A 9,673-nucleotide genomic window follows, 5' to 3' on the forward strand; every position below is an offset into this window, starting at 1 on the left:
ATCAGCATCCTCCACCATGACTTGTTCGGCCATTCTTCAGTCAATGAACCCCCCCCCCCGCCCGTAATTTCTGGATGTTGAGCTGTATTAAGGGAAGGATCACGTCCAGAGACAAAGGAGGCCCCTCTTGTGCTTTTCCCTGGTTACTTGTGTGTCCTGGAATGAATTCATGAGCAGGTCACGTAGGATGGCGAAGGTTTAGGAAACCATGTCAGAAATTTGGAACAACAGAAGGAATTGGGGATATTTAGCCTGGGGGGGGGGGGGAGAGAGAGAGGGTCAGGGCTGTGATGGCTTTAGCTAAATATCTGAAGTGACGTCAGGAAGGAAGGTGGAAGGAAGATCCAGGCAACAGAGTCGCAACCAGCTTGGGTGGGAGGAGATGAACACATCTTGTCCTTTTTTGTTGTCACCGAGCAAAAACGAGCAGAACTTCATGGTACTGGGTTTGAGAAGATGGGGAATGGTGGACCGAATGGAGGAAACTGAAATTTACTGGGGGATGAAGGGAGGCAGACGTTGGCTTCATTTTAGGAAGAACCTTGTAAGTGGGAACGCTCTGCCCCAAGGAGCCTGGTGAGGTGAGGTAGTGATTTGGTCATCCTTACAAGTTCTAGGAGGATCTGTCCATCGGTACCATCATATTATGGCTCACCAGGAATTTCTTCCTTTTGGTCAGAAAGCAGCGGGGAAGGGATGCTTCCTTGCAATATTTATGGGGCTCTTTTCTGGTCTCTCTCCAAGTAGGTGATGCATGTAGTAGGTGTTCCACCTGCTGAGATCCAGGTGCTGTCCGAGGTGCTGGAGCTCCAACGCTAACGCAGCTCTTCTCCATTGACCAGAGTTGACCTTCCAGTGGGGGGAATGACAAGTCTGGAGATAACTATTTACAAAAGATGCCCAGCACATAGAAGACAAGTGTTTGGTGCTGGTGTGTGTGTGTGTGTGTGTGTGTGTGTGTGTGTGTGTGTGTGTGTGTGTGTGTGTGTGTNTGTGTGTGTGTGTGTGTGTGTGTGTGTGTGTGTGTGTGTGTGTGTGTGTGTGTGGTGGGTGCTCTGGAAAGCCTCTTTTACTGTAAGGGGCAGCCCTTGAGCTGAGCTTTGAAAGAATCTGGTTGGGGGGTTTTGGGGGGCGCCGAGAAGGGTGGCAATAAGGTGAGGCTGCATTCCTGGCTTGTGTGCCTTGGGCCAAGCCAGCGCTTCCGTCTCTCTGGGTCTCCGCTTTATCGTCTGTTAAATCTGGGTTTGGGACTGGATAACTCCAGAGATCTTTTCTAGCTCCGACATGCTGGGAACACCAGAGACTAACAAGACAGACAGAATATGGTGGACTTTCCTATCCGTTTTTTTAAGTTTTGAAAACAAAAAAAACCCTTTTTAATTGGACTAAAACTGGAAAAAGGACCCATAAAGCAGGTGTAGCTTGACTAGTCCTACTTTGATGTGGGAGAGAAAAAGTAGGACAAGAAAAGGTCGGTCTGCAGTTGTGCCTCGAGGGCCACAAGCTCCCCTCCAAGCTCAGGCCGTGGGCCGTCCTGTACATGCACACCCTGTTCCTGAGCCCTCCCTTCTGCGAATGCTCTGGCTTTGCCCCCACCAAAGTGCTCTGGGTCTGTTTTGCACAAATACATTTGAACGTGCTCTCGAGAACATCAGCTCCTTCAGAACAGAACTTGTTTCCTTTCTGCCTTTGTACCTGTCCTGGGTGTCTAGCCTGGGCCACGGTGTATGGTAGGTGCTTAGTAAAGGCCTGTTGCTGCTTCCCCCCTTGGACTCCATGACATCAGAGAGAAAGGAAAGAAACATGGCGGGACCTAAATAGACCCATGCCTTAATATCACCGCATCTAGGTGGCCCAGTGGAGAGAACTCTCAGTCTGGAGGCAGGAAGATTCATCTTTCTGAGTTCAAATCCAGCCTCAGACACTTTCTCTAGCTGTGTGACCCTGGGCAAGTCCCTGAACCCCATGGACCTCAGTTTCCTCATCTGTAAAATGAGATGGAGAAGGAAACGGCAAATCACTCCAGTATCCTTGTGAAGAAAGTCCCAAATCCTGTTGTTGGCCTCAGTTTCCTCTTCTGTAAAATGAGATGGAGAAGGAAACAGCAAATCACTCCAGTATATTTGCCAAGAAAACCCTAAATGAGGTCACCGAGAGTCACCTATGACTCAACAACATTAATATCACAGATACCACCCAAGACGTGTCCATTATTTACAAAGGGAGGGTTCGGACTGGTAGATGGGCACACGGGATCATAGTTCCAGAGCTCCGGGGTCGCCTTGGAAGTCATCTAATACTGTGCTCACATCTTACAGATTAGGAACTCGATGATGAGAAAGATCAGAGTGACTCGCCCAAGGTCACGTAGCTAAGTTGAGCATCCGAGGCAGGATTGGAATGCAAGTCCTTCGACTCTGGCAGCCAGAATTCTTTTCACTGCTCACACAGCCTCCTGTTTTGTAGTACTGTTTATTTATTTATTTATTTATTTGTTTGTTCTTTTAAGCTCTTAACTTTTGTGTATTGGCTCTTAGGTGGAAGAGTGGTAAGGGTGGGCAATGGAGGTCAAGTGACTTGCCCAGGGTCACACAGCTGGGAAGTGTCTAAGGCCGGATTTGAACCCAGGACCTCCCGTCTCTAGGCCTGGCTCTCAATCCACTGAGCTACCCACCTGACCCCTCATAGTACTGTTTAAAAGAAAACTGAATTAGGCTCTGTAAAGTGTTAGATTTCTTAAATGATTGTTACACTATTATTATACATTCTCTATAATATCCTATATTATATGTATTATTATTATTATTTTTTAAAATGGCCTGGTATTTTCTGACAGATTTGGAGTCATTTCACACAGTCCCATTTGACTAGAGAGGCTTTTCCCGAAAGAACCCACGAAGCGAGTTTGGCTTTTAGCACGGGGTCCGGGCCGGGCCCTCCCCGCCATGCGTGGCCCTTTGGGCTCTGATCCGTTCTTTCTGTGTTCCCTGCAGGTAAATACGTGTACCAGCCGATGACCCCCGTAGAACAGCTTCCGAGCACGGAGATTCCTGCCAAACCCCGAGAGCCCACCAACACCATCCAGATCTCGGTCTCCCTCACGGAACACTTCTTGAAATTCGCGTCCGTCTTCCGGCCTCCCCTGCCCCGCGACTCCCCCAGGTATTGCACCATTTCCGACCTCTTCATCGACAGCTATCAGGTCAAGTGCATCAATGGGAAAATGTGCTACGTGCAGAAACAAGCCCTGCCCCATCCCCACCCCGCGAGCCCCGAGGACGTCTCTGCACACGATGCCTTAATTTCAAAAGAGAGCAATACACCAAAAATCAATCACTGCTCTTCTCCTTCGAGCTCCGAGGACTCGGGGATCAACGCGATTGGGGCTCACTACATGGAATCCTGTGACGAGGACACAGAGGAAGGAGCCGAGCTGAGTTCAGAGGAAGATTACAGCCCAGAGAGCAGTTGGGAGCCGGATGAATGCACCCTTCTGTCCCCCTCCCAGTCCGACCTGGAAGTCATTGAAACAATAGAAACCACTGTGTGAGACACTGAGGACTCGTACCCCAGGGATGGCTGCTGGAGAAGCTTCGGCTACCATATTGGATCCATTTTCCCCTCCCCTGCAATGGACATTTTCTAAACCGTGTCACTAAGAGCAGAGAACTCGTCATGCCTCCGTAATGGGCTCCCCTGGTTCACTTCTGTCTGGCAGAGCACTTTTCTGAAGCTTATCCCCACATTCTAGTTTTCTTATTTTTAGAGGTATGGTTGGTCCCTCTCTTCTCTAGTCATGGTTGCAGAGCATCGTGAAGACTTTTATAGGAACTACCCGAGGGTGAAGGGGACGTTGTGCATCCTTCACAGTGACCTCCGACCGTCCTTATCTCACTACTCTTGTTCATGATGCAATCCCAGTAAATAGCCATTTGCCCTGCCCTCGTGATCCCCCAGTTTTGTTCTAGTCATTCTCCCTCCTCCAAAGGCCATGTTGGTTTTGAAAAGCGCACTGAGATGGTGTTGGGGGCCTAGAGCTAAGTCTCAGGACTTCCATAGTACTGACCAGCTCTACTGGTGCTGAGTTAGGTCCTGACCAGCCCCTGGAGAGCTAAGAGAGGCAGTAAGATACGCACATCAGAGATAGATCTCTTCCCCCGGCTGCATTCTATACTCATCACCCCATGTTCCGTATGAGAATGTGAGGGTGGGGGAGGAGCCCTTTGTGCCCCGTCTGGATTGCCAGTGCACCAGCGAGAACCACCTTTGTCTTCTTGACCAAGTAGAACACATGCCCTTAGAATAATATAACTAGTCTTGGCTTTGTGGGGAGAAAGTGGACAGTGGTGGGTCTTAAATCTCTGTGTCTCTGTAAGGGCTCAGCTGCCCAGGATCATCCCGGCCCCTCATGATTTCCCTTCAAATCTTGGGAAGAATTTTCAGAAGGCTATTTAGGTGCATTTAGCCTCCGTGATTTGTAGATTGGTAGAGGGAGAAGAGGGCTTAGAAGTCACTAGTCTAACCTCCTGCATTTGATGGGTGAGGAAATGGAGGCTCCAAGATGGGACAGTGACTTGCCCAGGGGACAATGATTTCCTGGCAGAATCAGTCCAAGGGCCTTTCTTCTCCCCCATTAAAGGCCATCCGTGAAATGTAAAACAAATGGGCCCGAGTGGGCAGAGCCCTCGAGGGGAGAAGAAGGGATCCCAGAGGTCTACCTAACCCTACTTCATTGAAGGCAGGTTGAAAACAGCTCTGGCGAAATTGGAAGGACCAAGCAGGCTGATGCAGGGGATTTTAGTGCGCGTTCCTAGACCGCTAAAATTGTGTTCTGAGGATTCAGTTTGACTTGAGACTCCTGAGCAAACAGCAAATGCCTGCCCTGGGGGAGATGCTGTGTTAGGGGCACGTGATGAAAGCCAGCCATCCCTCCTTCATGGAGCATATTGTCTCCCAGAGGGATCGAATTTTGGGGGCAGATAAATATAATACAGAGGGAAGATCTGGGAAGACTTCATGGAGGAGATGCCTCTGAGCTGAGCCTTGAAGGAAGATCAGAGGACCATGGGAAGGTCCCAGGATGTGAATGCTGGCAGAGAATTTTGAGACCAACCCCCTAATTCCCAGAGGAAAAACTGAGGCCCAGAGAGGGAAGGAGACTTGCCCATGAGAGAGATTTAGACAGGTGGAGGTGGGGGTTGGGGTGTTCCAGGCATAGGAAGCAGCTTATGGCAATGTAAGGAGATGAGAGATGAGCAGGATGAGGTTGAGAAACAGCTAGAAGCCCAGTTTAGCTGGAGAGTCAAAGCAATGAGGCTAGAAAGGGAGACTAGAGCTGGGTGCGAGGAGGAGCGGAAATTCCAAGCTAAGGAGAAAATAGTGTAAGAAATATTCTGATATTATTTCACTATTTTCTTCTTCTTCTTCTTCTGGTATGCTCTCCCCCCGCCCCCCGCAAGACAGAATGCCATGGAGTTCAAAGAGTTCTATTTTAAATCTTTATTCCTTCAAAGAAACTTTGAAGTGTTCCCTCCAACAGCCTTTTATAGAAAATATTTGCTATTTCTCCATATTGGTTATCTTTTGGGAGCAGTTAAGAACTGGAGAAATCTCCAATAATGCATCAGTGGCCATGGGATGATCACAATGGGGAAACGTTGCTCTGGCCTCTTCTACTCCGACAGACAGTTCAGGAGCAGCTGAGCAGAGCTTCATCAGTATTCAAGTCCTCTCTCTCTCTCTCTCTCTCTCTCTCTCTCTCTCTCTCTCTCTCTCTCCCCCCTCCCCCTCTCTTTCCTTTTCTGTCTCTCCCCCTCTCTCCTCCCTCTCTTTGTCTCTCTGTCTCTCCCCCCTCTCCTCCTATCTCTCTGTCTCTGTTTCCTCCTCTGTCTCTCTGTCTTTCTGTCTCTCCCCCTTTCCCCCACTGTCTCTCTGTCTCTGTCTTTCTGTCTCTCCCCCCTCCTCCTATCTCTCTCTCTGTCTCTGTCTCCTCCTCTGTCTCTCTGTCTCTCCATCTCCCCCCTTAAATCATGTCAGTTTCCACCGTAAGAGATGAGAAAATGTCAGCATTATCCTCATTTTCCATGAAGTTGCTCCTTTCTTCTGTAATTGTTGCTGAGAGGAGTTGCAGAGGTCATCTAGCGTAACTCTGCTGTCCTCATCTCCACCCCATTCTATAGATGAGGAAACTGAGGTTTGAACGCCTTGCCCTCTCCCCTCTTCTTTTCCTTTTCCTTCTCTCCTTCTCTGCTTCCTGAATTCCATGAATACCATTGGTGGCCCCTGTAAGCCAGCTAAATTCCGGGATCCCTTCAGGCCTCAGCAGGGCTCCGAGTGGGATCCCTTCCTTTCCTGATGGCAGAGGGCGGGCTCTCATGCAGTCCTCTTTGATCCTTCCAACAGCCTTGAATGGGAGGAAAAGAGCAGGGCAGGCAGGCTGGGGGCAGGCAGGCTGGGGGCAGGCAGGCTAGGGGGCAGGCAGGCTAGGGGGCAGGCAGGCTGGGGGGCAGCCTTCCTTGGCTCCAGCAGCAGTGCAGCCCAAGCCTCCACTGCTTGTCAAGTGGTCTGAATGGTGGCTCTTCCCAGCCTGGAAGCAGGTCACCAGAGAGGAGGGAGGCTGAAGATGGCTAGTATGAGGGAGGGAGAGAGCCTCGGACAGCCGAGCGGCCCTGCCGTAGTGGGAAGAGCCGTCGCAGAGCCAAAGGAGACCCGATTTCAAAGTCTGCCCTGATCCTTACTAGCTGTGCAGCCTTGGGCAAGCCACTAACCCCTCCGAGCCTCAGTTTATCCATCTATAAAATGGGGATGATACCACCAATAGCACCTACCTCACAGGATTGTCGTGAGGCTTAAATGAGATAATAAAAATAACAGTCTTTTCTGCAGACATTAAAGTGCTATCTAGAGATCAGCTACGATTACTTGGGACACCCGAGGCTCCTCCCTTATAGCCGGCCACCCGCCTAAATGGCCAAGAGCTGGTCTGGCGTGACCGTGGAGCCTGAGACAGACACACCTGCTTCCCCCACAATTCTCTAGTCACACCTGGGCTACTCCTGGTCTCTGGGGAAAGCCCCCCTCGGCCCCGAGCCTGGGCGACCTTGCCTACCGGCCGAGGAAGCGGCCAGAGCCCGTGTTCCCATTTCACTTCATGGCATGGGAATAGCTGGGCATCCCACTGGAAGGGACTCTGGAGGTCAGCTTGTCCCGCCAGTGCCTCGACCCTGGGCCACCAGGAGCCCCTCCTGCCCCTCATGGGAGCAGCCGCCCAGCCTCCCCCTGACAAGGCAGCCCCCCGCTGGCACAGGCACACACACACACACACACACACACACACACACACACACACGGTCACACACACGGTCACACACACACACACACACACACGGTCATGCGTGTACTCTAGGTTAGCCCCCACAGCTGACCTATCCTTGCTTGGAGCTCTTTTAGACTCACGCCCGAGTCCCTGGTTCTAAACTCTTCTACTGCCAGAGAAGCCAGCCCTGCGGTTGCCCATGTGGGCTGGTTGTGGTTTTTTTTTGTGCTTTGGGGGGCTTTTGCCCACCTGGGAGCTGCCAGCAGTCCCACAAAGCTTTGGCACCAGGTCTGTGTACACCGGAAGCCCACTGAGGTCCACTCGCTCCACAGGATCGACTTCTCTTTCCGTAACGTTGGAGAAAGAGCCTGGACCGTGGTCGCCAGACCCCGCCGCCTCCCCAAGGGTCTTGGCCGAGCCGAATATACTTCCTGAATAAGCACAAGGACAGAGACTTGTCCCGGGTCCCAGCACTGTGTTTAGGACGTTCCCGAGCGAGCCGTACGGCGGGGAGAAGAGGCGACTGACCGAAGGACACGTCCAAGTGTGCATTGTAGGGCGACCCTCGAGGCCCTTTCTGTTCTGTATTGTATGAGAAACCTTACCTCTGTATTCTTACTGCTATAGCGCTAATTCCTATAAACCTATTTATCGGCACTTTAGAACACGTTTAGACTCCGCAAGCTGTAGGCGCCTTTGGACGAATTCTGCCACGGGGTGGGGGTGGGGGCAGGAAGGGGGAGATGGCGAGCCAGCAGCGCGGCTTTCTTCGGGCAGGGCTCCGGGACTTTGCCAGGCCGGAGGCAGAGGGCTGGGGCCCGGGTTAGGGCCTGGGGTGCCCGCAGAGACTCTGGGGCACCCGATCGTGCTCTCCCAAAGCTGCCCAGAAAGCTGCCGGGTGGGAGATGATCGAGAAGCAATACTACGTGAATTTTATCTTTTTACCTAAACGAGGCTTGTTTTTACATTTCTGAAGTTTGCTCCTAGCTTTTGTAAGAGAAAACAAGAAGGAGGTGGGTGAGCACGTCTTTCCTCGTCATCCATTCCTAGATTCAATTAAACACAGTACAGTTCCCCGAGAATTGAGCAACTACTCTGTGCCAAGCACCGTGCGGGGCTGGGGATGCGCCACCCAACAGAAGAGGCCCTGCCCGCATTTGACTGGGGAGAAAGGGCCCATTCCAAGGAAATAAAATCATTCCGAGGGGTGGGTGGATGGGAAGGACCAACACCTGGGGATGGGGAGAAGTCAAGAAAGGCTCCTCCTCTCTGGAAGGCACCGAGTACGTAAAGATGGAGACGATAGTGCGCTGGTCTCCGGGAGCAATATTCCCAGGGATGTGGAAGAAAGGGAGAGTCGGGGTGATAGAGGGGACAGAGAGTCCCCCTCTTCCCCTCCCCCAACCCCAAAGAACATTCTGATTCTAAAGGGGATGCTGAGATGGTTCTGGGGGCCTAGAGCTAATTCCACGAATGGAGGCACAGGAACCTTCAAGGCTGTCCTGGTACAGACCAGCCTTAACTAGAGCCAGCTTTGGGGTCCAGAAGACCCGAGCTCAAGTTCTGCCTCTGAAACAGACTGGCCCTGGAAGACCCTGGCCGGGCTTAGACGTTGCAGAAAAGGTGCCAAAGGGAGTGCCTTTACTTGCGGATGCCCTATGCCAGGGAAATGGAGTGAAAGGCCAGCGGAATGGAGAGATCCGAGCAAAGCACTTTGAGAAATGGGGGTGGGGTGGGGTGGGCCAATTTTTTACTTGGGGAAGAGGGAGAGAGAGAAATTTACTTTAGGGAGCAATATCTGAGTTGGACCGAAAGAAGAGGGCAGGTGGGCGGGGGAGGGACAGAGACGGCAAAATCTGTGAATCTCCCGTTTTTTCTTCTGTCCACATGTATGACGAACACGGGCACATCTTTAGTACTTTTGTAGACTCGACAACAATAAATAGCGATGACGATGTCCTGACATCACACCTGGTATTTTTGTTATTAAAATGGAAGTGGGAGAGAAGCTGGACATAAAAAAAGACGGCCGGTTCAAGCTTGGCAAAGCAGCAGGGTGGAGGCACCCAGTGGGTCCAGACTGAGACGGAAATCTAGGGCTATTCCCCACCCCCAACCCCACCCTCTACTCCTTGGTCTGTCTGAAAAGCCAGAAACCTGCTGCAGGAAAAAACAATCTTTATGCTCATGAATCCTCCTTTGGTGTAGGAAGGACGGAACCAAATCGTTTTAAGAGCCGCCAAAATACGCCCGGTCTGTGCTGCTAAACAAGACCCCCAAAAAGCCGAGATGTGTTTTCAAATCAAATTAGATCTGAGCAAAACACAATTCCAGCCCCCCCCTCCCCCCTCCCCCCTC

General features: G+C 51.4%; 1 protein-coding gene across 1 annotated transcript; it reads left to right on the top strand.

Moving 5' to 3' along the window:
* The first annotated feature begins 750 nt into the window (after positions 1-750).
* On the top strand, positions 751-3,942 carry C4H3orf70 (chromosome 4 C3orf70 homolog). Its single transcript, XM_044675642.1, has 2 exons — positions 751-814; positions 2,994-3,942. The coding sequence occupies exons 1-2, from the start codon at positions 751-753 to the stop codon at positions 3,548-3,550; spliced, it is 621 nt and encodes a 206-aa protein (XP_044531577.1). The 3' UTR covers positions 3,551-3,942.
* The last annotated feature ends 5,731 nt before the right edge of the window (positions 3,943-9,673 follow it).

The sequence above is a fragment of the Gracilinanus agilis genome, chromosome 4 (assembly GCF_016433145.1).
Source record: "Gracilinanus agilis isolate LMUSP501 chromosome 4, AgileGrace, whole genome shotgun sequence".
In the NCBI taxonomy this organism is placed as follows: domain Eukaryota; kingdom Metazoa; phylum Chordata; class Mammalia; order Didelphimorphia; family Didelphidae; genus Gracilinanus; species Gracilinanus agilis.

Coding starts and splice junctions, on each gene's coding strand:
- C4H3orf70 (XM_044675642.1), top strand. CDS start 751: ATGCATGTAGTAGGTGTTCCACCTGCTGAGATCCAGGTGCTGTCCGAG. Junction 815..2,993: donor CGAGGTGCTGGAGCTCCAAC/GCTAACGCAGCT, acceptor TGTTCCCTGCAG/GTAAATACGTGTACCAGCCG.